Here is a 27,710-nt window from a genome sequence, read left to right as displayed (position 1 = left end):
AGAGGATGCAGAATTCAAGCTTCCTGGTCCCTTGAAGAAGCTAGAAGCATCAGCAGACATTTCTGCCACATTAATAAAGGCCTAAGGTCCAAAAACAAGGGAGGTGATGAACTCATCTGTTTTCCCCTGTCCCCTTCTCACTCTAACCTGGATCACAGGCAGACAAACCTGTGGGCAGACCAGATGAGAAAGGCAGAGATCCAATAACTTCATCAGGCAGAAAGGTGGGGGAAGGCAAAGGGCTGGACCTGCTTAGCCTGGAGATGCTCACCTGGGGCTCCTGCAGGTATGCAGGTGCAGGAGGCTAGAGACAGAGCTGGGAACCATTTTGGGAGTCTTGGGGAAATGGATCTCTTGTATGAGGAAGAACTCAGTTCAAAGCCATTCAACAATGAAACTGGTAGATAGTGAGCTCCGCATCCCTAAAGGTTGAATGACTTTGTGGTGGGGCTGCTGTAGGAAGGTGTGAGAAGTGGTAGACAGGACCTAGGTGACCTTTAAATTTACCTCCCCACCCTTTATGAAATGTTTTTGCTCTAGGGCAGGAAGTCATCATTAAATATTTGTTCTGCGTGGCTAAGCAATGGAGGGATAGCTGCCACCTGCCTTAGAGGCATCTGTGGGCCTGTGTGTTTCCTGAGGAGGGGCAGGAGGTGAGTCATAGATCTGAGGCTGGGCTTGGCTACAGGCCTGGGCCTCCATCAGTTTGTAGGGGTGATTGTCTGGCTAGCTCCCTGAAGCCCCCAAGGGGTCTACTCTCAAATAAGAATCTTTCCCATTAACTAATTTATCCTTTGTTGTTGTTGTTGTTGAGATTTTACTTATTTGAGAGAGAGAAAGTGAGAGAGAGGGCATACATAAGCTTGAAGGAGTGGCAGAGACAGAGGGAGAAGCAGAACCCCCGCTGAGCAGGGAGCCCAACTCAGGGCTCGATCCCAGGACCCTGAGAACATGACCTGAGAGCTTAACCGACTGAGCCACCCAGGCACCCCGATTCATTTAATTTTCTTACAACTTACCTATAGGCTTGAAATCTTTCAAAATAAAAATAATTTTAAAAACATTGAAACTTAGATTTACGTATTTTAGAGACTCAGTGTCTGTAGTTTTAAATTCTTCCCAGGGAAATTGAGTCTGTAAATGGAGCTAAAAATCACTGATCTAAATTAATCAGAGAAATGCATATATAAATAAAATTTTATTATTCTGTTTATAAATCAGAAAGTCTTTGAAAGCAGATAACCAAATATCTGATATACATCGTATAAGTATGGGGGAGTTTTAGGTACTGATTTTTCTTGAAAAGAATCTTGTCTGTATTTAGCCCATTAAAACGCAAAAGGCACATGATACATGTAAAGCATGAGGACATCTTTTTTTTTTTTTTTTTTTTTTTTTTTTTTTTTTTTTTTTAGAGAGAGAGAGAGAGAGCATGGGGTGGGGGGTGGTCAGAGGGAAAAGGAGAGAGAAACTCAAGTAGGCTCCATATCCAGCATGGAGCCCAACATGGGGGCTTGAGATCATGACCTGAGCTAAAACCAAGAGTTGGATGCCTAACTGACTGAGCCACCCAGGAGCGTGGAAGTCACCGTTATGTTTTATTTTACCTTCCCCCCTTCTCCTCCCCATATCAATTGTGCCCTTTCATAGTAAGGGGGAAAAAAGACATGAAAAGAACCATTTATTTATTTACTTATTTATTCATGAGAGACGCACAGAGAGAGGCAGAGACATAGGCAGAGAGAGAAGCAGGCTCCCCAAGGAGCAGGGAACCCGATGTGGGACTCGATCCTTGAACTCCGGGATCACGCCGAGCCGAAGGCAGATGCTCAACCACTGAGCCACCCAGGCATCCTGAAAAGAACCATTTCTATTTATATTTACACCTCACTTCATCCTCTGCAAAATGTGTTCTCATCCGCTGTCCCCACTGTCCTCTTCACAGCAGCCTCAGGAGGGAGACAGAGTCAGAACTGCCATCTCTATGTTGTGCATGGGTAAACTGACACCTAGTTAAGGAGAATGTCTTTTTGACAGTCACAAAGTTGTTTGGTGAAGGCACTTGCAAAGTCGCCCATGGCTCCAGCCCCTTTCTCTGCCTTCCGCCCCCTTTCAGTTGCTGCTTTTCTTTTTGTTTCTCTTTCCTTCTGATCTGCCTGTCTCTCCTTTCTGTCTTTTTGACTTGGTTTCTCTTTTTCTACTTCAATTTCCCTCTCCCTCTTGCTCCAGCCCTCAGATTGGTGGCAGAATCTGTAGGTTGTCCAAACCTCTCCTCACTCTGGAAATATACCAGCCCCATGGGCACAGCCCCAGGCCACCACAAGCTTAGCATCTCTGGGGCCATGGTGCAGATATTAACTTGATGCCACTCCCGGCCTCTCCATCTGGCCCTAGATAAGATAAGAGTGAGGATCAGCCTTATAAACAGGCCTCATTTATTGCCCTGCCCCAGACCCCTGCTAGCTCGGACCACATCAGCCCAGGATCAGCATGGCTGTCCGCCTGTGGGTGGTCGCCCTGGCCGTGGCCACCCTCCTCATTGTGGACAGAGGTGAGTGGACAGAGCCTGGATTCTCTGTGACTTGGTGTTGGTAGATAAGCTTGTGGTGGGGGCAGAGGCAGAGTCTGGTGCATCCTGTGACAGCTTGGTTTTCCGCATAGAACTTCTTTCTGTACCTCTCCATTGTGGTGGGACCTGGGTTCAAATCCTGACTCTGGCCCAGAATTACAAAAGCCCCTTTCCTCTTGGGGCATCTGTTTTTCCAGCTATGGAATAGGAAGTCCATCTAGCTCACTAAGAGTACCTTGCTGGGTAGCCCGGGTGGCTCAGCGGTTTAGCGCCACCTTCAGCCCAGGGCCTAATCCTGGAGACCCGGGATCGAGTCCCATGTTGGGCTCCCTGCATGGAGCCTGCTTCTCTCTCTGCCTGTGTCTCTGCCTCTGTGTGTGTGTGTGTGTGTGTGTGTGTGTGTGTGTGTCTATCATGAATAAATAAATGAAAATCTTAAAAAAAAGAGTACCTTGCTACTCACTAGAGTACCTTGCTACTCTAAGCAACTACTTGGTGAGAGATCTGGGAAGCAGCAGGGAGCAGGCCTGTCTCAGGAGAGACAGGTAAATCTGCTGGCTGCAAGGTAGTAGGTGCTTAAGGAAGCCTGGCCTTGGTCCTCTGAGGTCCTATCTGCTGTGACAGGCTATGCTTGTGGGATGGACAGCAGCTGTGTGAGGAACGGTAGCCTTTGTCCCAGGCTGGACACATGCTGGAGTAGGGCCTCCTTAGGGCCTGGATCACCTCTGTGGTCTCACATCTACTGTGTATCAGGCATTGTTCTGGGCCCTTAAGATATCAGTGAGCAAACATAAAGAGAACTACCTCGATGGAGCTTCAATCCAATGGAGTAGGATGGAAGGGAATAGACAATAGGATAGGTACAATGTTAGAAGGTTATAGAGGCTAAAGAAGAAATATTGGGCAGGGTGAAGAGGGGGCTGCAGTGCTAAATCAGGGGGTTCTCTCCTAGAACAATGCTTGAAGCGGGGAAGGGAGTGAGCCGTGTGGATATCTGGGAGGAGAGGGTTTTGGACAGAGGGGACGGACAGTACAAAGGCCTTGAGGTAGGAGGACGGCTGGAGTGTTTGAGGTATGGCAAGGAGACCAGTGTGGCAGGAAAGGAATGAGACGCAGGGTGCAGAGCAACGGGAGAAGAGATGATAGAGGCAACTGGGAACCATACTGAGTAATGTAAGGCCAATATGAGAACTTGGCTTTCCCTCTGAATGAAATGGGAGACACTGAAGTATTTTGAGCAGAGTTGTGTTAAAAGGATCACTCCAGTTGCTATGCTGAGAACAGACTAAAGGGCGAAGCAGGGAGACTACTTAGGACCCTCCTCTGGACAGCTACTGACCTTATGGTCCACTCTCATTTCCCTGAGGACATAGTCCTAGGGGCTAGGGCAACAGAAAATGGGTCTGGGGGCTCTGGCCCAGCATAGCCTGCTTACTCCCAGCTTGGCATCCATTCCCTTAGCAGTTTTCCTATTGGGAACACTGAAGAGGCCTATCGTAAAGAGTCCTTGTGCCAGTTACAGATTCCTGCCTGGCCTGAGGACAGGGGTCAAGGGCAGCCTGAGAGTAAATGCAACCTGTTCCCACATCCTCCAGGAACAAGTTCTGATACCACAGGCTTCTGAACTCCTCCTCCCAACAATGCACGTTAGTTGGTCAGTTCCTGAACACCCACTCTGTGGGGGGCATTGCTGCATGGGGGCAGAAATATAGGAACCCCAAGGAACTCAGGTCCATAGGGAGGCAAGAGTGACCCAGTGAGTGGGACAGTATGTGGTGATATAAAAGAAGATGCTATGATGTGGTCCCCAAAATTCATGTTGAAATCCTAATCCCCAAGGTGATGGTATTGGGAGAGGACTAGGTCATGAGGGTACAGCCCTCATGAATGCGATTAGTGCCCTTACGAAAGAGACCCCAGAGAATACCCTTGCTCCTTCTACCATGTGAAGACACAGTGAGAAGGCACGAGCTATGAACTGGGAAGAGGGCCCTCACCAGATGCCAAATCCGTCAGTGCCATGACTTCAGACTTCCCAGCTTCTACAACTGTGAGAAATGTTTATAAGATCCCCAGTTTATAGTATTTTTGTTATAACAGCCCAAATGGACAAAAACTGGAGCCTAAATCTGGGTCTGCTCAGGAAACCCTAGGGGACATCAGGGAAGGCTTCATGGGGAAGTAGCATCTAAGCCTTGAAATGAAGATAAAATCAGTAGAAGGGGGAGAAGGACACTTCAGGTAGAGAGACACAGTACAGGCTGAAGCAGAGTCTGTCCTGGAAGAGCTGAGAGGCATAGGAACATGGGGAGATGTACTAGGAAGTAAGTCCAGGAGCAAGTTTGTTATGAGCTCATGCAGGGCCCTAGTAGGATGAAGTAGCTCAGTTATCACAAAGAGCCACGGAAGGCCTTTACATTTTTTTAGTGCTTTTTGTCTTTTAAAAAATACATTATTTATTTATTTATTCATGAGAGACAGAGAGAGAGGCAGAGACATAAACAGAGGGAGAAGCAGGCTCCTGCAGGGAGCCTGATACAGAATTCGATCCCAGGACCCTGGGATCATGACCTGAGCTGAAGGCAAACACTCAACCACTGAGCCACCCAGGTGCCCCTTTTTAGTGCTCTTTCATCCACTAACAGTCATGTACCACTAAATAAATAAATCTTATCACTCAATGAGTCATACTCAATGAATTTTGACAGTGCACGTACCCTTGTAACTCAAACCTCTATCAAGATAAAAAAACATTTCTGGGGTGCCTGGCTGGCTCAGTCAGTAGAACATGCAACTCTTGATCTCAGGATTGTGAGTTTGAGCCCCATGTTGGGTGTGGGGCCTAGTTAAAATAAAAATTAAAAAAACAAAGAACAAAAAATGTTTCCTATACCCTAGAAATTTCCCTCATGCTGGTCAGTCCCTTCCATTTCCCCACTCTTGAGGCAATCACTGCTTTTTTTCCTACCATAAATGAGTTTGGCCTGTTCTAGAATGTCACATAGAAAGTTGTATTTATCCCCAAGCTGTCCTTGACCTTGGCCTACGGTGCCTTTCATAATAGCATGTAGCCTTGCGTCTGGCTTCTTCTGCTCAGCGTGTTTTGAGATCCAGCCATGTTGCTGGATAGATCAGTTGTTTGCTTGTTTTATTGCTGAGGGGCATCCCAGTGTACATATACCATAGTTTACCCATTCTGTTGAAGGACATTTGGATAATTTCTCGTTTCTAGCTTCATAATCATGGGTTTTGAGCATGCAGTGACAAGGTTGGGTTTGCATCTTAATGCCTCAGTGCCAAGCTTAGATAGCCTATCAGAGGTCACTTCATCTCAATTCCCTTCTCCCTCTCTACCTTGGAAATCTCTTATAATAGCAACCCCAGGAAAAGCTAAAACTGCAGCAGAAGGCATACCTCCAGTGAGGGAGAACTATTTCTGGAGACAGTTCCTTCATTGAAGCAGTTGCCACGGAGAAAATTCTGGAACACAAACCTGCCTCCCCGCAGCCTCCTCGCAAGAATGGGCTCTGCCCTGTGAGGTTGAGAAGACCTTGGCCCCTTGAATAGCCCTTAAGAGACTTCGGGAAGCATCCTGCCCTTCTCCCATTTACATCGACACTTTTCCTTCCACCTGTGGCATTAGATGTGGCTCTGTTCCTCATCCACCTGTCATATTCACCAGTCACATCAGTTTGTTCACATCCTGTGAGCAGGGGCACCTAGACTTGGAAGAGCTGAAATGCACAACTGTGTATATGAAAAGAACCAGGCTAGGGAGTGACAGATCTGTGTGCAATCCCAGCTCAGCCCTTAACAAACCGTATGGCTTTAACTTCTGAGCCTCTTTCAGACTCAGACTCGCAGGCGGTGTCTTGGGGGGTGCTCATGGGCTACACACACAAAGATGGGGAAAGTTGTGATGCAGTACAATAGAAGCCTCCAATTACCCTACTGGGAGCTTTGGATCTGGCGTGGCCTTTCAGAACTGTTTAATAGAGATGAAGGATTCTGGTCATTGTATCAATATCCACTTGTCATTGGATATGGCCTGTTCCTGGGTAGGGGATGCAACCATGGGTGAGGCATTCTGTTCTCTAAGAGTAGTTTCTAGGAAAGGACTTGCTGTGAGTGGCTAATACTCCCGGCAGCTGAGGAAATGAGCACCTTGGTTCTACCTGAGGGCGGGATGTGTGTAGCAGATGGTGGCATCCACCACCGCCCCCTTGCTTTTCCAGTACAGAACAGTGAGAGCTGTGAAGAGTATTTAAGATCATGTATTCTCAATGTTTGAGAATTATTGAATTCTGAATTCAATAACTGAATTATTTTGATAATCATATGGGCCATAACAATCCCAGTGGAATCAGGCTGGACTGTCACCTCCCTAACTCTAGATCTTCTGTCTCTGTTCTAGCAACCCAAGGTCACAACAGCTTTCTGGGATTCCCCGCCTGGTGACTCAATACATTTCCTTAAGGAATTCCAGACTGGGTGATAGCTGGAACAGGTTTCCTTTTTTTTTTTTTTTTCTGGAACAGGTTTTCTAAAGCAGTCCTTAGACCCCAGACCAGTTGCCTAGAGCCATCATCACCTCACTCTTCCATTTTTGCCTTTCAGAAGTGCCAGTGTCTGCGGTAAAGGTCATTTCCCCAAGAATGGTAAGGCAGCTGCTTCTAGTTTTGGCCCTGGGCTGCTGTCCTGGCCTTCCTTCTGCATCCATGCTAAGAAACCAGCATTTGTCTTAGGCTCCTACTCAAATAGCTCTGATGGCTTCAAAGTGGCTAGTGTAGCCTCCTGAGACTGCATGCTCCCTAGGTTAAGCCTTCCATACTGAGTTGGCCAAGCCCCTTCACCAAGGTCTCAAACTTGGTTTCCAGGACCTTGAGAGATCTGTCCCAACCTGGTTTCCAATATCCCTGCCAGCAGCAAGATCCCCTGCCCAGGCTGAGCAGGACTGAGTGTACTTTCTGCTTTGTGTAGTGAAGATGGACAGGCCATGGGGTTCAGGCCAGAGGTACCCTGGCCCCCTGATGTGGTCCAGCCTCCCCCAACCACACCCCATCGTCCATCCAACCCTTCACTCTGAAGGAAAGACACCAAGTCTGAACACCTGATTCCACTTTGGTCCTGGGTCTGATATCCCCAAGGCAGGGGGCTGGCTTCCTTGAGACCCTCAACCCAACCTTCACCTAGGTGAACAAGGAGGCTCAAAGCCACCTTCCCATCCAGCAGCTACCACATCTGCACTGTCAGCCCATCAGACCCAAACCTATTATTGTGCCAGATGATACATGGTTTCAATTAACCGTACATTAAAAGAATACTATTATTCATTTACAGTGTTTACAGAGGAGGAAACTGAGGTTCTGAGAGTGGAGATAGCTCTCACAACTTCACACAGCTCATGAGCACAGAAGTCAGGCTCTTGGTCTCATGACCACCACCCCACACTGCCTCTCTCACCCCATCCTGTCCCACATTTCGATCCCAGTCCTGACCTGGGGCCTGCCCTGAAACTCTCTCAGACTAGCCTCATTTAAGTCTCAAGCCCTGTCCCATTTCTCCAGCCATCCCACACCAGGGGCCCAAAGGGTCATGTTGGCCAGGGTGAGTGGAGGACCTCTCACAATGGAGGGGCCCCCTGGGAATGCTGGGTGGTTCTGTCTCCTGGAGTCCTCACAGAGACCAGCAAGAGAAGTTCTAGTTAGACCCTCTGAAGAGCGTGTGAACCCACCCCCAGGAGCTTGAGGGCATAAACTTTCGATAGACATAAACACAGACATATACTTGGATGCCCACAGACCTGTGTTCAGCAGATATGTGTACAGAGCCACAGCCATATGCCTAGTACTATACACACACCTAAGCAAACATGTTGAGATGCCCTGAATGGTTAGTTTCATGCCTGTTGGACCAACACTGGGGCCTTCTTGAATCTGGCTCTTCCCTGGAGCCCCTGATTCCAAGCAAAGTCCCTGGGTCCCTTCTTGCTGCCTCTGAATCACTGCGTGCCCTTCACCCCTCCCTCTCTTTCACAGCCCATCTGTGAGCACATGGGGGAGTCTCCAGTCTGTGCCCAGACATCCAACCCGGTCTGTGGCACTGATGGCATCACATATGACAATGAATGCCAGGTCTGCTTGACTCGGATGTAAGTCTACCCTACACCTTCCCCTCAGCTTGCTTGGGGGGGCCTTATCTCTGGTGCATTCCAAGTGTAAAGAGAGCAAAACTTGATCTGCCTCTTATTTATACCCTTGGCCTGAGAAGAGTCGTCTGACATTGCCCCTAACAGAATCAGCCCAAGTCTATTTCAGAGAAGGCACATGGTTCCAAGTATAAGGCCTCAGCTAGTAAGGGAGTGGGGGGTGGGGTGCAGAAACCCCAGGTTCTTCCCCTTATTCTGCCTCTGACTGACTAGGTAACTTCACTTGTTCATTTATTCCTCCAGCCAACAATGATTTATTGAGCATCTACTATATGCTGGGCACTGGGGATATAAGAGGGCGTAAGCCAAACAGCATCCCTGCCTTCCAGGGCATATGGTAGTCTAAGGAGGAAGGCAAGCTAATGGTCAGCCAACTGTAGCATAGATTGCTCAAGGCTCAGATGGGTGCACCCAGGATACTGTGAGTGCAAGGCAAGGACAAGGGCAGGGAAGACTTTCCAGCTTAGCTCTGAAAAATAAGTTGAAACTAGCTTGGAAAAGGAAAGACCAAGGAAAGGTAATTCCAAGTAGTGAGAGGAGTTTGGAAAGGTCTGGAAGGGAAAGAAAAGTTTGGATTTGAGAAAATATAAGAAATTGGATATGCTGGAGTATAAAGTTTAAAGGAGGATAGAGAGAGGCAGGAAATGAGTCTTGAGAGGCGAAAAGGGCCAGAACAAGATGTTGGTATGTCTCATCACCTAATTGATCTCCTTTCTTCGTTCATAAAACCCTTGAGGGGACGCCTGGGTGGCTCAGCAGTTGAGCGTCTGCCTTCAGCTCAGGGTATGATCCCAGTTCAGGGATCAAGTCCTGCACTGGGCTCCCTGTGACAAGCCTGCTTCTCTCTCTGCCTATATCTCTGCGCCTCTCTCTCTGTGTCTCTCATGAATAAATAAATCAAATCTTTTTAAAAAAACAAAAACCCTTGAAGTGGGCCACAGCTAAGTGAGATCATGGAGAGAAGACAGTCTTCAGAAGCCACAGCATTCTGGACAGAGAGGCAGGAGAACAGCAAGACTTTCCTAACTGAGCTGGGGGGCACTGGGGATCTAGATGGTTTCTGAAGGGCAATGAGGTCTGTGGACGGCTGAGCCTTTGGGGTAGCCTGGTTGAGGTGTGGCTAGAGTTCAAGACAGAGTCAGGGCTGGAGACAGATTCAGCAGCCATCAGACAACATTCCAGATGTCCTGCAGGAGGGTGTGCAAGAGGGAAAAGCTGTAGAACGATGTGCCCAGGGACCCACCCCCCCGACCTGCCCTATGCCTACACTGAGTGGGGGGAAGTGGGGAGGGCTCAGCAGGGTGTCTGGATAGACTGGACCAGGCAGGGTCCCTTGAAGGGTTTGTTCCAGTACCTGATGAGATGGGCCTCACATCTGCCTCCTGTGATCCTAGGAAAACCAAACACGACATCCAGATCGTGAAGGATGGCAAATGCGGACCCTCATCGCAGCCTCTTAAGCCATGAAGCCTTGGGCTAGAGAACAGTTGTGGGAGTGGAGGATGTGACATGAATAAAAGATCCAGCCCAACTCAGCCAAGTGAGCCAGTGTCTTTGGGGACTCTGGGGAAGTGGTTGGTGGTGGTGGGCATTTGCCCTGACTTCCCTATACTAAATCTGATGTCTTCTCCATCACTCCAGTGCTCCTCAATCCTATCACATTTCCCTAGAGGTCCCAGGTCTCTTCTGCTTCTTCAAGAAGTCAGCCTCCGTCCCCAGTGGGCATATCTGCCCCAGCCTGCTTGTTACTAAGGTCAAGAACCTAGGTGACATCTGTACCTGACATCTGTACCATCTGCCATTGCCAGAGAGCTGCACCCAGCCTTTGGGAAAGTCCTATACCCTTCATGACCTTCCCCCTGGGCTGCAACAGCACCCCAAGTTTTACACAAATGTGGATACTGCTGTGGCTATTTAGGTAGTATGCACAGTATATCTGAATTACTTGTTAAAATACTGACGTAGGTCTGTAACCCCAAGACTTTTGAGTGTCCCCCTGCACCTTGGCCACCCATAGCAGGATGACTTCCGGACCCTGTTCTGTTCTTTTGGTCACCATCCATTCTGTTAATGTTGGCACTGGACACAACCCCAGGCACATGTGTACCTATACAATATCCTACAAAAGTACACAGCATCCAGAAATCCCACCACAGAGACCCCAGCCTAACCCTAACCTTACCCTAACCCCTAACTGGTCCATGTCAAATATACCCTCTTTTGGCCAAAGCTAACAGGAGCCACTTGATAATGGTGGCAGAAAAGAGTGTAGACATTGTTTCCTCTAGCCAGTAGAAGCAGTATCACATGGACTGATTCCTGCTTTAGGGAGGGCAGACAGAGCAGGATATGTGCTGTGGGAAAACACTACAAAGCCAGGGCAGAGAAGGCAAGAATCAGTGTTCCCCAGACACTTGAAATGGGGATGTGGGCCTGAATTGCTGTTAACAGATTTGCAAGTGGCAGGGACTGAAAGGTCATCTATGGGCCCTGCTACTTACTGCTACTGGTAACAGAAACTTTTGCCCCTCTGCTGCATAGGATGCAGTGTTAAATTTGGCTGTGAGAAACCCAAATGTCAAAATAGCAGTGGCTTATACAGTTAATTTCTCTCACACAGAGGCCTATGCAGTACGCTAACTTCATGCTCCTTATGTACTGTTACTCTGCCATCATCAGTTTTCCCTTCAATGTACAAGACAGCTGCTATAACTCCCGCCAAGTCTACATTCCAGTCCACAGAGAGGTAAAGAAGGACACCCTACTGCCTCTGATGATGCTTCCCGTAAGATGTACATACCTGTTCTCCTGTTGCCTAAAATGTAGTCTGCATGCCCAGCACAGAGAGACTGGAAAAAACTGTTATGATTGGCCATGTGCTAAGCTGAAAATCAGTTCACTTATTATTGGAGTGACTACTGGTGATGTCTAAGCCTCTGCCCTAAGTGGGAAGCCCCTCTTATACTCAGGTGGCATAGCTTCTTGGCCAAGCTTTCTGTTGGTGACCCTCTGCACTCAGGCTTCCATGCACATGAGGAGGAATCACAAAGATTACGCCTGCACAATATGCCAGGCACCAGGCACCATACTGAAAGAATGACCTAATCCCTCACTTTGCAGATGTGAAAACTTGGCCCTGTCACTGGAAATGTAACTGCAGGCTCCTAAAGGCCCTATCTATGGCATGTGATCCTGCTGCCCTGGCCATTATTATCAGCCAAAAAATTCTTCTCCAGGATTTTTTGAATCAGAAGGAAGGAAACAGGTAGTTCCTCTTTGGTAGTGAAGCTGTAAAATGTGTGAAGTGGGGACTGCTGACAGCCATGTTTCCTACTTTGTGGAAGAAGCAGGATTAAGAGAATGATGCCAGCATGCAAAGAAAGAGATGCAGAGAGTGATTCCAGGTTGTGTTTGAACTCCTGAAGCCCAACTGCCCTTGAACATCCCCAAAGCTACATGGGATAACTTGACATCCTGCCAATAAATTTATTTCATTCTTTCTTTTTTAAGATTTTATTTGAAAGAGAGAGTGAGGGAGGGAGAGAATAGAACCCAAGGGAGCAGCAGAGGGAGAGGGAAAAACAGACTCCCTGCTGAGCAGGAAGCCCAATGTGATGCAGGTGGGGCTTGATCGCAGGACCCTGAGATCATGATCCAAGCCAAAGGCAGATGTTTAACTGACTGAGCCACCTAGGCACCTTTTCTTTCCTTCCTTCCTTCTTTCCTTCCTTCCTTTCCTTTCCTTCCTTCCTTCCTTCCTTCCTTCCTTCCTTCCTTCCTTCCTTCCTTTCTTCCTTTTCTTTCTTCTTTCTTTCTTTCTTTCTTTCTTTCTTTCTTTCTTTCTCTCTCTCTCTCTCTCTCTCTCTCTCTCTCTCTCTCTCTTTCTTTCTGGATGCCTGGATGGCTCAGTGGTTGAGCATCTGCCTTCGGCTCAGGGTGTGATCCCAGGATCCAGGATCGAGTTCCACATTGGGCTCCCTCTGAGGAGTCTGCTTCTCCCTCTACCTAATTTCTCTGACTCTCTCCATCTCTCATGAATAAATAATTAAATCTTAAAAAAAAAAAGATTTATTTATTTTAGAGAGAGCGCACATGAGCTGGTGGCAGGGGGAGCAGAGGGAGAGAGAATCTCAAGCAGATTCCCTGCTGAGCCCAGAGCCCCATGTGGGGCTCGATCTCACATCAAGATCAGGATCTGAGCAGAAGCCAAGAGTGGGATGCTTAACCACCTGAGCCACCCAGGCACCCAAATAAATTTTCTATTTCAACAATCTCTTTGGAATTTAGTTTCTGGTACTTTCAACTAAAAGAGTCCTGACTACCAGAGGAAGAAGGGCTCCTCAGAGAAGGTAACCTTTACCCTGTTAAAGGAGAAGTAGAAATTGTTTAAACAGACAATGCGTGGGAGAATTCTTTCAGCTGTGAGGCTGAAGGATGTTTATAGGATCACAGAGCCCCACTGGTTCCCCTTGTAGTAGGACTGACCATATCCCGGGAGAGTGGGCAACAAGGAGTGTTCTTTCCCTGTTCACAGGCAGAGATACCCTGTGGATGTACAGATCAGTGTGGGTGGGACTTGTGCACAGGCCCTAGTAACTACCCCACACATATGCCCAATAGCCCATGCCCTAGGGCCTCTCTTCATCCTTAAATCAAACAATGGCTGTTGATGCTGTAAATTCCAGTACTGATGAAGGGTAGCTGTGTGTATTTCACTGTGGATGTGTGCATTCAACATTCATTCATTCTCCAAATATTTATTGAGCACCTATTATAAATAGGCAATGTGCTTGAAATATGCTGTTAACAAGACAAAGATGCCCCTTAACCCAAGAAATTTAGAGTCTAGGGTTACAGGTAAATATTAATCAAACAATCCCACAAATAAGTCATGGTTTATCATGCTATTTATCATAAAAAAAAGTTATGGCAAATTGTGAAAGGGTATCACCTGGGGGTTTGATAGGTTCTCTGATAGCAGATGAGGTTTCACCATGGAAGAGACATTTGAGTTAAGTTCAAGGGATGAACAGGAATTACCCAGGAAAGGGGTGGGGTGCGGGTTGGGGAAGGATGGTGAGGAGCTGTCCAAACAGAGGAACAGCATATGCAAAACCCCCAGGCAGGATAAGGCACAGAGCATATGGAAGACCAGAGTGCCTAACAGCAGACAGCAAATAGGACAGTGGTCTGGGATGAAAGGGAGAGTGCTTAGGGTAGGGACTTTTATCTTAAGAGGACTGACATGCCGAGATCTGCACTTTATGACACCTCTGGTTGCTCGGTAGAGACACTGCTCTGCAGAAGGCCAGAGAGGAAGTGGCCACTAACGAGGGAGAGAGAAAAGAAGAGATGAGAGTGAGCAAGCGAGCCCATGCTGTTGCGAGGCAGTATAGTGGAGATTAATGGTGTGGGTTCTCAATCAAACCATCTAGCTTTATATCCTGGCTTTGCCAATTATGACCTTGAAAAATTACCCAAGCTCTCTGCTTCCTCAGCGTTAACATGGGGACGGTATCTGTCTACCTCCCAGAATGAGGATAAATGACTAAGACACCTGAAGAACTCAGAACAGTACCTGGCACACATTCTCATTACATGTGTTGGCACAACAGGCACAGTTACCATATAAGAACTATTAGATTAACACTGAACTGCTGATTAAAGTGGGAAGTGGGCTGGGCTGGGCTGAGTCTCATCCACTTGTCCACCCCTGTCCTAGGTCCCATCCGTGCAGTCCTACATCCCTGGAGCTTCAATGACTCTCTCTGCCAAATAAGGTTGGCCTGAGAGTGGCCTGTTGGAAGCCTGGTTCCTGGGCACTGTGTGAAAAAAATGGGGTGACAGCAGCTGACCCAGTTGAGTCATACAGGGCCACTCCTGATTTTAACAAATTACAGCTAAAACAGGAGGCTTTTGCATCTCACATTTCATCCAAAAAAAGTTAAGCATTCTTTTCTTGCTGACATGTAGATAAACTGCTTTTAAAAAGAAATAACAGTGGGGGAGGAGGGATAGGCCACAAAACTAAAAGGAACAGCCCTGAAGGAAACATTGACCTCAGAAGGGGTATGATCAACAGAAATATCTTTGAGGAACAGCTTAGAAGTTTATCGTTGCCTTCACCACCTGGTTCACCATGGTTCTTCTCCCTGTCCCCTTAAGCCATATTTGTGACCTGGTTTTAAGCAGAGATTCAGTCAACACCAGGTTCTAACCTTCTAAAGATTTACTGAGTACAAGGAAGTCCATGCATCAATACAAGCCCCACCCCAGGAATGGGCCTCTGAGATCTCATGGCCTGTGGCTGGGTGGTGAGGTCTGTGAACCAACAACCCAGACATCTGTTCCAGAATTCAGTTACAAATCAAGGATTATTTGGACTACTCCATGTGCCAAACACCTGTTCTGAACCACTCCCACCATTCCTGACTAGATGTTACTTCCTGGTGATTCTGGGTTACATCTAACGGCTATAGAATCACAAGGGCAAAAAGGCCTCATGAATCTGAGGACTGGGGGGCTATAAACCCAGAATTACTCCAACACAAATGAGAGGTTCTGCCAACCCAAGGGAAGTACCCAAAGGTCGAAAGAGCTGGGAAGACTTGGCAGGGGAGGCCCTCTCCAGACAAGGTAGGCTGCTGGACAGCGCAGCCACACAGAGAAACAATGAGAAAACAGACAGGGGCTCTACTTAGGACTGCAGACAACACTTGTTCATCGAGAACAGGGGTAGGTTCAGGAAAACTGGCAAGTGGCCAATTGTCCCCGGCGGCCCTGGTGAAATCAGGTCACTTCTGTCCCAGAGAGGGCAGAGCTGGTGGAGCTGTTCTTCAGGGCGGCCCAGCCTCTTTCCGCCTCACCTCACTCAGCCAGAGCCAAGTTTGTGGACTGCAGCCGCTCTGTCTCCTGGCAGATGTTCTGCTCCACCGTGTCACACTCAGCCAGGAATGCCTAAAACATGAATGCAGGGCAGTGAGGGACCATCCAGGACTAGCCATTCCTTGCCCATACAAGGCTCTTGCTCAGCCATTAAGGGGAACCCCTGGGTGAATGACTTAAAACAGGCTATAGAGGAATGGAGCCAGCCTGGGCTCCCAGGTAAGGGGAGGGAGGCAGAGGCCAGTGTAGGAGCAGGGTTTCTGACAACAATCCTCCAGAGGGTGGTGAGGACAGGAAGCCTTGCCACTGTACTGCACAATTTCAGGGAACATGAATAGTGCCTCCTGAAATTGTGTCCTACGGCAGCTATAACTGCTCTCCAACAATCTTCCTCCCCAATTAATTTAAATTCAAATACAATTACAGGGACATGAAAGGAGCTCTTCTCTTAGATTCTGGGCTCATGAAATAACAACCAAAAAATGTCCATACCACACATCACACTTTTGCCCTACCCTACTCTGAACAGATAAACACACACATTAAACTTTAAATGCTTGACCACACAGCTCACCTGAACCCTTTTCACCAAACCCTTCCTTTTCAGTCTACTGTCTTTGAAATTTTCTGGCAGAATCTGTGGAATAAATTGAGACATAAATAATCTCAGTAAGAATGACATAACAACATGATGAAATACCCACAGTACACCAAATGCATCATAAGTCACCAATATGAACGAGACTTGCATTTTCAGGAATGATTTCCTCCCTTGATCTGTATTCCACATGGCCCTTCCCATGGCTCTCACCCCTATAAAAGCTCCCTTTGCTCTCAGTGTCTGGGCCATGGAAACTGATCTGTACCATGGACTTTGTCCTTTCTCTCCTTTCTATGTACAGATACTATGTCCTGGCCATGCCATGAGCTCACTGTGCTTCTTCTTTACAACCTCCCTCACTCCCCGAGAATCCTATGCAGAGTAATTCACCCTCAAAAATGAGGCATCTAGCTGGAAATATCATTACCATCTTTCTGTAAAAGGGATCATGGAGTTGATGATTCCCAATAGTCTCACAAGAGACTGAGTCTGGCTGAATTCTTTACAGATAATTAACCCAATGGAATCACCAGTCATATGAGTATCATGAAGCCCTCTGTTTCTCTGGCCATAAAATCACAGTCCATTTGGGTCCCAAATTTGTGAGGATTAGATGCTTTTAGGAAATATAAAAATGACAAAAGCCCTACGTTGGTGGATGTGACTGCTTAAAAATCAGGAACTATCTTGTCTTTCTGTGTATCTACCAAGGACTGAGCAGTGTCTCGCACACAGCAGGTGCTCAATATCCTCAGACAGTAAGAGTGCTTTACTAAAAGAGTGAAAATCACTGAAAAAGAGCCAAAGGAGGGCAGCCCAGGTGGCTCAGCGGCTTAGCGCTGCCTTTGGCCCAGGGTGTGATTGTGGAGACCCGGGATCGGGTCCCGCATCGGGTTCCCTGCATGGAGCCTGCTTCTCCCTCTGCCTGTGTCTCTGCCTCTCTCTCTCTCTCTCTGTGTCTCTCATGAATAAATAAATAAAATCTTAAAAAAAAAAAAAAAAGAGTCAAAGGAAACTAGTTCTTCTCAGCTGAATATTTACTTACCAGTGTGTCAATCTCTTCCAAGATCTTCATAAATTGCTCGATTGTGGCTTTTACTCTCCTATCAAGTTTGCAGAGAGCTTCAGCTTGCAAATCCTTGGCCAGAAAACCCTGTACAGGAATAATGCATTCTTGCAAGGGTTCCTTGAGGCTGACAGAAAACTTCATGCCAAGGCACTGATGAAGTAGCCACACACTGAGCCCACATTCCCCCCAGTAGGCTAGTCCAGACCTCAAACCCAGAACTTCATTTCTTGGAAAAAACAGAGCCACCCAATGCACTGTAATAGGTTGCAGGCCACTATCTCACACGGCCCACTGGGGCTGCTAATGCCTCCTGAGCCCTGGCTCCGATGAAGCCTTCAGTCACCAGTGTATACCCACATAGAAGCAGATGTTAAGAACATAAGGTGTAGGGGTGCCCGGGTGGCTCAGTCCATTAAGCATCTGCCTTCAACTCAGGTCATGATCCAGGGATCCTGGGATCGAGCCCTGCCTCAGGCTCTCTGCTGAGTGGGTAGCCTGCTTCTCCCTCTGCCTGTCAATTCCCCTGCTTGTGCTCTCTTTTTCTGTCAAATAAATAGATAAAATCTTTAAGCCAAAAAACAAAACAAAATACAAGGTGTAGAGTCTGATAGGCCCAGGCTTGAATTCTGTCATTTACTGGCTTGTGATCTTGTACAAGTCACTCAACCTCTCTGAGCCTTAATGTCCTCATTTTTATTTATTTTTATTTTTTATTTTTTTTTAAAGATTTTATTTATTTATGAGAGACACACACACACACAGAGGCAGAGACACAGGCAGGGGGAGAAGCAGGCTCCATGCAGGGAGCCCAACGTGGGACTCGATCCCAGGTCTCCAGGATCACACCCTGGGCTGAAGGGGCCACTAAACCGCTGAGCCATCGGGGCTGCCCAATATCCTCATTTTTAAAATGGAGATTATGATACCCACACCAGATTATGATACTATGAGGATAAAGAGAAATATATATAGACTCTTAACATAATTCCTGACACAGACATATGTTAACAAACAGCAACATTGGGGTGCCTGGGTGGCTCAGTCACTTAGGTGTCTGCCTTCAGCTCCGGTCATGATCTCAGAGTCCTGGGATGGAGCCCTGTATCAGACTCCCTGCTCACTGGGGATTCTCTTTTTCCCTCTGCCCCCTGCCCCTGCTCATGTACACGCACACTTCTCTCTCTCAAATAAATAAAATCTTAAAAAAAAAAAAGCCACATTTACATTGTTTTTATTAAATTATCTTGCTATGTAGTCACATTGCTTGGCTTAGTAACCAGTTAGCTGGTGACAATGGGTAGACAGCCAGGATCTCTGCAGATTTTATCAGATGTAGATTTGACCACATGCAATAAAAGCTTTTTTTTTTTTTTTTTAAGATTTTATTTATTTATTCAGGAGAGATACAGAGAGAGAGAGAGGCAGAGACACAGGCAGAGGGAGAAGCAGGCTCCATGCAGGGAGCCTGATGTGGGAGTCGATCCCGGGACTCCAGGATCACACCCTGGGCCAAAGGCAGGCGCTAAACTGCTGAGCCACCCTGGGATCCCCGCAATAAAAGCTTTAAACGTTAGCCAGCAATTCCAAGTCAAATAATTTATTCTATGCCCAAAAAATAATCGGAAATGGTCAAAAAATATTTATATTCAAGGATGTTCAGAAAAGCATTAATGCATAATGGTAAAATAACATTAGGTGATGAACAATAAAGAATTGTTAGGTAAACCATGATATGTTCATATGTGTTACAATGCTATGCAAGGTTTGATAAGTATGATCATTTAAGATTTTATTTATTTAAAAGAGAAAGAGAGAGCAGGAGAGCATGAGCAGGAGGAGGGACAGAGAGAGAAGTAGACTCCCTGCTGAGCACAAAGTCAATACAGGGCTTGATGATCCCAGGACTCTGGGATCATGATCTGAGCCAAAGGCAAATGCTTAACCAACTGAGCCACCCAGGTGCCCCAAGTATGAACATTTTTTTTTTTTTAAGATTTTATTTATTTGTTCATGAGAGAGACAGAGAGAAAGGCAGAGATACAGGCAGAGGGAGAAGCAGGCTCCATGCAGGGAGCCCTATGTGGGACTCAATCCCGGGTCCCCAGGATCAGGCCCTGGGCTGAAGGTGGCACTAAACAGCTGAGCCACCCGGGCTGTCCCAAGTATGAACATTTTTAATGACATAAGAAAATGTTTAATTCTTTTAATCAAATAAAAGAACAATTTACAGAGTGTCCATAATACTATATCAATTTTTTTATTTTTTATTTTTTAAATTTTTAAAAAGATTTTATTTATTCATGAGAGACACACAGAGAGAGAGAGAAGCAGAGACACAGGCAGAAGGAGAAAGAGGCTCCACGCAGGAAGCTTGACGTGGGACGCGATCCTGGGTCTCCAGGATCACACCCTGGGCTGGAGGCGGCGCTAAACCGCTGAGCCACCCGGGCTGCCCTATATCAATTTTTTTAAATGCAAAAATATATTTTAGTCTTTAGTATTGGTTATCTTCTGAGTCAGGGCTTTATAGGTATTAGTGCCCATATGTTTACCTAAAAGTTATACGATGGGCATGTATTACTTTTGTAACTAAAACAGAAACATACATCTATTAATTATAAAATTAGAGGGAACAAAAAGAAATACGTGGTTTGGGCCTAATTTTAGTATCCCTTCTCTTATACAAGGAACTGAACAGAATGACCCCTGCCTCAGCTAAGATCAAGCTCAACTTGGGCCTTTCATGGATCAACAATGTTCTCTGTCTTGCTAAACACATAACAGCTGGGACTAGGAGAAGCTACCTGTTCCATTACAGACAATACAAGACCCTGGCATGGCAGGTACTCTCCTAAGAGCACAAATGGATGCAGGCTGTGGTTTGAAAATAGCAATGACAATCACACTTATAAGGGCTGCCCGGGTGGCTCAGCGGTTTAGTGCTGCCTTCAGCCCCGGGCGTGATCCTGGAGACCCGGGATTGAGTCCCACATCAGGCTCCCTGCATGGAGCCTGCTTCTCCCTCTGCCTGTGTCTCTGCCTCTCTCTCTCTCTGCGTCTCTCATGAATAAATAAATAAAATCTTTAAAAAAAAATACACACAATAACACTTATAAAAGCACTTAGTATGTGTCAGACTCAAACTACATCATTTAAAAAAAAAATTTTTTAAAGCAAGCTCTGTGCCCAATGTGGGGCTTGAACCCACAACCCTGAGATCAAGAGTTGTATGCTCTACCAACTGAGTCAGCCAGGTACCTCTCAAACTGCATCATTTAATCCTCACACCAATCCTAAGGAGAGGTACCATCATTTTCCCCTTTTATAGATAGGGAACTTGAGACAAGGAAACTTTCCACAGTGATAGAGGATAAAGCCAGGATCTGGACCCAGGGAATCCAGACTAGAGAGCCTGCCCTAACCACACATTTGTATCTCCCCAAAAAGAGTGACCTGTTGGATTCCAGTAAGCTCTTTGTTCAACCCTTCCAGTTGGTCAGCTATCTTCTCCACAGACTTCTCCAAATCTTTCAGTTTCTTTAGTTCAATCTCTTCCTCTGGACTGTTCTAAAATGTTTAAGAATAAAATGAAGTCAATAATCACCAAAAATAGTAGCTTCTGACTGGGAAGAAAAAAAACCTAATGACAATTGGGCTAAAACCACTCACCTGGAAAAAAATAGCTTTGATTCTGCTGCTTCTTGGAAAGCTAGAGGGTTACCCATGAATGTTTTCTACCCACAAAGACGCTAGACTAGAGAGAGAAATACTAAGTAAACATTCTGCAGGGACCCAGACAGCTTGGGTTGAGAGAATGGAGCCAAGTCAAGTGTCAGATTCAACCCGAGCCTGGGGCTGATCAGCAGCTGACTCCAGACTGAAGCCTCCAAGGGGAACAAAGGACAGTGGACACCCGTGAGGAGTCCACCTGGTGAGACAGGTGCAATTCTGCCATTCCCTTGACTGAATTCCTAAGTGCTACCCACCAACTGAGCGCTCCCATTTAATGAGGACGAGGACAAGGATGATTACTTTTGTTGAGCAGTCCCTCTACTATGCTAAACCTTTGTCTGTACTATTGTTTTAAGCCTTACCACAACCCAGGGAGGAAGGCAGGGTTTTATCTTATTTTATTTATTTATTTTTAAGATTGTATTTATTCATTCATGAGAGACAGAGAGAGAGAGAGAGAGAGAGAGAGAGAGAGGAAGGCAGAGACACAGGCAGAGGGAGACGCAGGCTCCATGCAGGGAGCCTGATGTGGGACTCGATCCTGGGTCTCCAGGATCACGCCCTGGGCTGAAGGCGGCGCTAAACCGCTGAGCCACCTGGGCTGCCCAGAAGGCAGTGTTTTAGATGAAACTGAGGTTTAATGTAAAGTAACCTAAGGTCACATAGCCCAAAAGAGTTGGATAGAGACTTGAAATTGGACTTGGCCTCACATACCCCAGGGCAGTTCTAATTAGGGTCCTATTATTTCTTTAAACTCAACCCTTAAGTTCGCCCATTACCCAGAACTATTCACCCTGACCCTTGAGCAAGAAATCTAGACTATTTCCCCTTCTCTTATCTCAACAATTGGTAGTCAGGGCCAGCAAGTTTCCTGCTTGTTCCAAATTGTTCACATTCTTCTTCGTGGCCAAATCCTGAGTGCCAGACTCCTGACTGTTCTGTGGCTGGACTAGATATTCTTTGCCTCCACTTTGCTAATCTCTGCCCTCTCTCCACTCTGAATTAGCCACCTCACTCAAAACAAGGAAACTTCCTATGACCAACAATTCCACTGCGTCACAATGCCCGGCTGGCCTGAGCCCTCTCTCATCACCCCAGGGACTACTGTCCTCACCAACTGGCTCTTTTCCTACCTCAATTTAGTCTGAACCTTTCTTTCTAGCCAAAGAGGGCTTTCTCTTGTGGAAGATTTTAGTGGAAAAGGTGTTTAAAGGGAGAGAGACTCATGAAATTTGCAGAGAACTTATTTTAAAAATCTGTAAGCTCAGGGACACCTCGCTCAGTGGTTGAGCGTCTGCCTTTGGCTCAGGGCGTGATCCTGGGGCCTGGGGATTGAGTCCCGCATCAGGCTTCCTGCGGAGAGCCTGCTTCTCTCTCTGCCTGGGTCTCTGTCTCTCTCTCTGTGCCTCTCATGAATAAATAAATAAAATCTTTAAAAATCTATAGGCTTATTTTAATAAAAGTTTCTCTTGCAAATCCCCTCCAAGTGAGTAAGGCCTCACTCAGGCACATTTTGACAGATTGAGATCCACTACCAACACAAGAGCTACGTTATTGAAGCAGCATAACTATTCATAATTCCCAGAGCAAAAGCCATAGTCAACAGGAGCCAGAAACCATGAGAATAACAAACCTGTAACCCCATCAAATAAAGAGAACTACAACTGTTTTGAGATAGCTATTTCACTAATGCAGATTCTGGGTCCCCAATTTGGCCTTCCAAATAGGAATATGTATAAAAGACCTTAATTCTTTGATTCTGGAGTATTCTGATAGAGAAAGCAATTTACCTTCTTCCCAATTAACATGACTCGACAACCATTTTGTATTCCAAGGGCTGACAATGGCTTCTCCATTTCCTTCAGAGATTTTCCTGAAAAGAAAAGTTATGCCAAATGGTAATAAATTATACAACACTGAAAACAGACTTCAGCAAGGTTACAGGAAATAGACAAGTGTGTTCACTAATGAGAAGGGGATAAATTGGTGTAATCTTTCCCGAAGGTGCCTTGGTCCAGGAATTTCACTTCAGATTTTATTCTAAACAAATAACTGGACATATGCCTACATAGTGTTATAAAATAATCTTCAATGCAACCTTAATCATTAACAGTGAGAAACTAGAAAGAGACAAACATTTAGAAACAGGGGGCTATATATCACTACAACGGAAGACTTGGTAGGCATTAAAGCTAATTTTTTTCGGGAAACTGCAATGCCACAATAAATGATGGCTCAGTTTTATAAGAAAAAGGTAATAAAAACTGTAAAATCAACTAATCTGTTTTGTCAACTAAACACACACACACACACACAAATAAAAACCTATACTTCAGGATGCCTGTACAAATGGATAGAAATATGCTGAAATGTAATGAGGGGTTTTATCTGGGAGAACATTTTCTTCTTTGTGCTTTCCTTTATTTTGAAACATGGATTTCTATTGCCTTTTATAATTCCATAATAGAATGTTTTTAAAAAGAAAACACAAGGATGGGGTGCCTGGGTGGCCCAGTTGGTTAAGCATCTGCCTTCAGCTCAGGTCATGATCCTGGGGTTCCAGGATTGAGCCCCGCATTGGGCTTCCTGCCCAGCGGGGAAGTCTGCTTCTCCCTCTGCCCCTCCCCCTGTTCCTGCTCTCTCTCTCAATTTTTTTTTTAAGATTTTATTTATTTATTCGTGAGAGACACAGAGAAAAGGCAGAGACATAGGCAGAGGGAAAAGCAGGCTCCTCGCAGGGAGCCCGATGCAGGACTCAAATCCTGGAACTCTGGGATCATGCCCTGGGCTGAAGGCAGATGCCCAACCACTGAGCCACACAGATGTCCCTCAAATAAATTAAAAAAAAAAAAAACAAGAAAACAAAAAAAAACAAGAAGTTACACTATAAAGTATAAATAAAAATGCTTCCCATTGCTAAATTCATTATGACGGGCACCAAATGGGATAAATGTGGCCCTATGAGATACACAATAATAAGTTCCCTTGGGAATGGGAAGAAAGAATGGGGATAGAAGGGAGGTGGGTCCTGGTAGAAATCAGCAACATCTACTGGGCCTACCACATCCAGATCCCTGGTAAGTTTGTTCAGCACTGTGCTGAGCATTGGACACAGCAATATTTTCCCTCAAGGAGTTAGTTATTCTAACAGAGAAATGAGATGCTCAGCGACTATGAAAACACTTAATAGTAATTTCAATACAAGTCATACAGAAGTGGTAGAGAGTGCCATATGCACATATGTTGGGAAGAGGGTCTAACTTAGCCAGGGGGGATTACCCATGTGCTTTCAGAAAAATGGTAAGATTTCTGCCATCCTCATGGGACTTCAACTCTAATACCTATCAAAATGTTTGAAGGTGTCATTATATAGAAGATCCTCAATAAAATGTGTTGAAGGGGATCCCTGGGTGGCTCAGCGGTTTGGCACCTGCCTTCAGCTCAGGGCATGATCCTGGAGTCCCAGGATCGAGTCCCACATCCAGCTCCCTGCGAGGGGCTTGCTTCTCCTTCTGCCTGTCTTTGCCTCTCTCTGTGTGTGTGTCTCTCATAAATAAATAAATAAAATCTTTAAAAAAAATTTTTTTAATAAGTAAATACATAAAATGTGTTGAAGGAACAGATGAATAAACAAGCAAATAAGAATCATCCCAGTTTAGGGGGATCCCTGGGTGGCTCAGCGGTTTAGCGCCGGCTTCAGCTCAGGGCGTGAACCTGGAGACCTGGGATTGAGTCCCCCATCGGGCTCCCTGCTTGGAGCCTGCTTCTCCCTCTGCCTGTGTCTCTGCCTCTCTCTCTCTCTGTGTCTCTCATGAATAAATAAAATCTTAAAAAAAAAAAAAGAATTATTGCAATGAAACGCCAGGACACCTGCACCCCGATGTTTATAGCAGCAATGTCTACAATAGCCAAACTGTGGAAGGAGCCTCGGTGTCCATCGAAAGATAAATGGATAAAGAAGATGTGGTTTATGTATACAATGGAATATTACTCAGCCATTAGAAACGACAAATACCCACCATTTGCTTCAACGTGGACGGAACTGGAGGGTATTATGCTGAGTGAAATAAGTCAATCGGAGAAGGACAAACATTATATGGTCTCATTCATTTGGGGAATGTAAAAAATAGTGAAAGGGAATAAAGGGGAAAGGAGAAAAAATAAGTGGGAAATATCAGAAAGGGAGACAGAACATGAAAGACTCCTAACTCTGGGAAACGAACTAGGGGTGGTAGAAGGGGAGGAGGGCGGGGAGGTGGGGGTGACTGGGTGGCGGGCACTGAGGTGGGCACTTGATGGGATGAGCACTGGGTGTTATTCTGTATGTTAGCAAATTGAACACCAATAAAAAATAAATTTATTGAAAAAAAAAAGAATTATCCCAGTTTAAAAACTAAGAGTTACTATTAGGTGAGGTTAAGCAGTTTTTTTTGTTTTTTTTTTTTTTTAAGAGATTGGAAATCTCAGTTTTTTTTTTTTTTTAATTTTTAATTTATTTATTTATGATAGTCACAGAGAGAGAGAGAGAGAGGCAGAGACACAGGCGGAGGGAGAAGCAGGCTCCATGCACCGGGAGCCCGATGTGGGATTCGATCCCGGGTCTCCAGGATCGCGCCCTGGGCCAAAGGCAGGCGCCAAACCACTGCGCCACCCAGGGATCCCGGTTAAGCAGTTTTAAATAGGCCCTTTAGCCATAAGGATTCAAAGCTAGAAGAGAAATGCCTACCCTTAAATATAAGTTTCTGAAAAGGCAGTGGGACCCCTGTGGCCTCTTCAACAACCTGGGCCAGGTCTTGGACAATTGGCTCACTACAGCCCTGTTGTGGGGTAACATGAAGATCGTGCTTCTCATTGCCTGGGGAAAGAGAAGAGTGTTTGATGAAGAAAATTCTTTCACATAAACCAATACAGGCTGACACTTTATTATATTTATTTATCCAGCCTTCAAGGCCCAGTTCATTTGCCACCTACTCCAAACAGCCTCTCCCCTGCCATTTGCCCAGCTTTGGTGACCTGCTCAAGGATTTTTGTTTCCTCTGTAATAGTAACAATTTAGTGATTATCAGGTAGCATTTTAAGCACTTAACGCGCATAAAGGACTGACAACTCATTTCAAACATCATCTAATTTAATCATCAGAACAACCCCATCAAGTAGGTACTGCCTATATTAATCCCCATTTCACAGATAAGCAAACTAAGTTCAGTCCAGTTAAGACCTGCCTATGGAGACCCAACTGAGGAGTCTGAACTTGACTTCAGATCTATCTGATTCCCAAGGCCATGCTTTTCATCACAAGTCATCTGCTTCCTGTGGCCTAACTGCCCTCTACTCTGTACTGTAATGTTCTTATCTCCTTCGCCGTCAGGAGTAAGGGATTATTTTTCCTACAAGTCTGTCCCAGTGGGCACACCTGGGCACCTACACAGTTGGTGCTCAGTGAATAGATAACGAATGAGTAAACTCAAACAGAAGAAAACTTATTAGCTCAATTATTTTCCAGGTATATGGACAGTAAGAAAATAGCCCATGCCCCGTGCATATGCCAAGCCTTAAGCCTGCACAAGAGCCACATGAAGTTAGTGGAGCAGGTGCTACCAACTTCACAGGGAAGAAACCATAAGTTAATAAAGGAGACATCCTAAGGTCACTCAACACTGAAGGATCTAGAATACTGGTCTTCAGATTCTGAGGCCCTGGGGTCTCCCCTGGTCCTGAGGAGTTCTGGAGTGAAGTGACTTCGTTTAGATCAATGTCAACTCCAACAGTTGACAGACCCAAAGGGGGCCCAGAGCGTATGCTTGGAGCCACAGGCCACTCAAACAACAGTCGAGTTTAGACCCAGCATACACATAGGTGTCCAGACACACCGCCTGCAGTCATACACGACACGGCCAAACACAACCCTGATGTCAAGACTCACAAAAACGGCGCAGGCACACACTAACACATACAACGGCGACAAGCACGGACAACGGCGCCAAACACACACAAGACCCCGCGCTTCCGGACGCCAGGACCAACACAGGAACACACGCTTCCGGAGGACACGTGGCCAACCCCAGGGCCGCCGCCAGACTTTGGCAGTCCGTCCCGTGCCCACCCGGCCGTCCGAGCTCACTGTGGGTGACGGTCACGCTGAGCCCGGCTGCCGCCATTTCCTCGCTCTGGGCCACCTCCTGGCCCTGGGTCACCTCTTCACTTTGGGCCACTTCTTCACTTCGGGTCACCTCTTCGCTCCGGGCCACGTCTTCGCTCCGGGCCGAGCGAGGCCGCACTTTCTTCACCCGCGACCTGCGAGCGCCGGCGGCGGCGCCCCTGGTGGATCCGGCATGCCCGCGGGCCGCACCCCGGGCCGACGATCGCTGAGGGGGAGGCGGACCGCGCTCGGCCGGGAGCACCGACTGGCGCGGCTCCCGGCCCGGCCGAGGGGCGCGCCGCCGGGGACCCAGCCGCTCCCGGTCGCCTCGCGGTCTCCGCGCGCCACCGCGCTCAGCCAGACCCGCGCTTGTTGACCACCCAGCGGTGGGAGCTGAGTTCCGCGCCTCGCCACCCCGCCCGGCTACCTCCCCGCCCCGCCCCTCAGACCAGGCTCCGCCCCTCAGACCAGGCCCCGCCCCTCAGACCAGGCCCCGCTCCCGCCCCG

General features: G+C 46.7%; 2 protein-coding genes across 3 annotated transcripts; one reads left to right on the top strand and one right to left on the bottom strand.

The window, feature by feature from the left end:
• Positions 1-1,793: 1,793 nt before the first annotated feature.
• Positions 1,794-27,368, bottom strand: BAG1 (BAG cochaperone 1). Of its 2 annotated transcripts, XM_041761451.1 has the most exons (8): positions 27,186-27,368; positions 25,791-25,919; positions 22,855-22,937; positions 20,786-20,899; positions 17,309-17,416; positions 16,237-16,299; positions 15,644-15,734; positions 1,794-1,854 (listed from the first exon to the last, which is right to left on the bottom strand). In XM_041761451.1, the coding sequence occupies exons 1-7, from the start codon at positions 27,220-27,222 to the stop codon at positions 15,645-15,647; spliced, it is 624 nt and encodes a 207-aa protein (XP_041617385.1). In that variant the 5' UTR covers positions 27,223-27,368; the 3' UTR covers positions 1,794-1,854; position 15,644. The 2 variants fall into 2 exon arrangements, with proteins under 2 accessions (XP_041617385.1, XP_041617386.1); XM_041761452.1 differs by lacking the exons at positions 1,794-1,854; positions 20,786-20,899 and having other exon boundaries at positions 13,519-15,734.
• On the top strand, positions 2,407-10,312 carry SPINK4 (serine peptidase inhibitor Kazal type 4). The gene is made up of 4 exons (XM_041761453.1): positions 2,407-2,551; positions 7,187-7,227; positions 8,608-8,720; positions 10,172-10,312. The coding sequence occupies exons 1-4, from the start codon at positions 2,491-2,493 to the stop codon at positions 10,242-10,244; spliced, it is 288 nt and encodes a 95-aa protein (XP_041617387.1). The 5' UTR covers positions 2,407-2,490; the 3' UTR covers positions 10,245-10,312.
• Positions 27,369-27,710: the final 342 nt, after the last annotated feature.

The sequence above is a fragment of the Vulpes lagopus genome, chromosome 7 (genome assembly GCF_018345385.1).
Source record: "Vulpes lagopus strain Blue_001 chromosome 7, ASM1834538v1, whole genome shotgun sequence".
Lineage (NCBI taxonomy): Eukaryota > Metazoa > Chordata > Mammalia > Carnivora > Canidae > Vulpes > Vulpes lagopus.
This window is presented reverse-complemented; position numbering and strand designations above follow the sequence as displayed.

What these genes read in the sequence shown, in the direction of transcription:
- SPINK4 (XM_041761453.1), top strand. Translation starts at nt 2,491, where the DNA reads ATGGCTGTCCGCCTGTGGGTGGTCGCCCTGGCCGTGGCCACCCTCCTC. An exon ending in CCTCCTCATTGTGGACAGAG is followed by an intron (nt 2,552 to 7,186) that starts GTGAGTGGACAG and finishes TTTGCCTTTCAG; the next exon opens with AAGTGCCAGTGTCTGCGGTA. An exon ending in CAGGTCTGCTTGACTCGGAT is followed by an intron (nt 8,721 to 10,171) that starts GTAAGTCTACCC and finishes CTGTGATCCTAG; the next exon opens with GAAAACCAAACACGACATCC.
- BAG1 (XM_041761451.1), bottom strand. Translation starts at nt 27,222, where the DNA reads ATGGCGGCAGCCGGGCTCAGCGTGACCGTCACCCACA. An exon ending in AGCTTACTGGAATCCAACAG is followed by an intron (nt 17,417 to 20,785) that starts GTCACTCTTTTT and finishes ATTCCTGTACAG; the next exon opens with GGTTTTCTGGCCAAGGATTT. An exon ending in TGGAAGAGATTGACACACTG is followed by an intron (nt 16,300 to 17,308) that starts GTAAGTAAATAT and finishes TTTATTCCACAG; the next exon opens with ATTCTGCCAGAAAATTTCAA.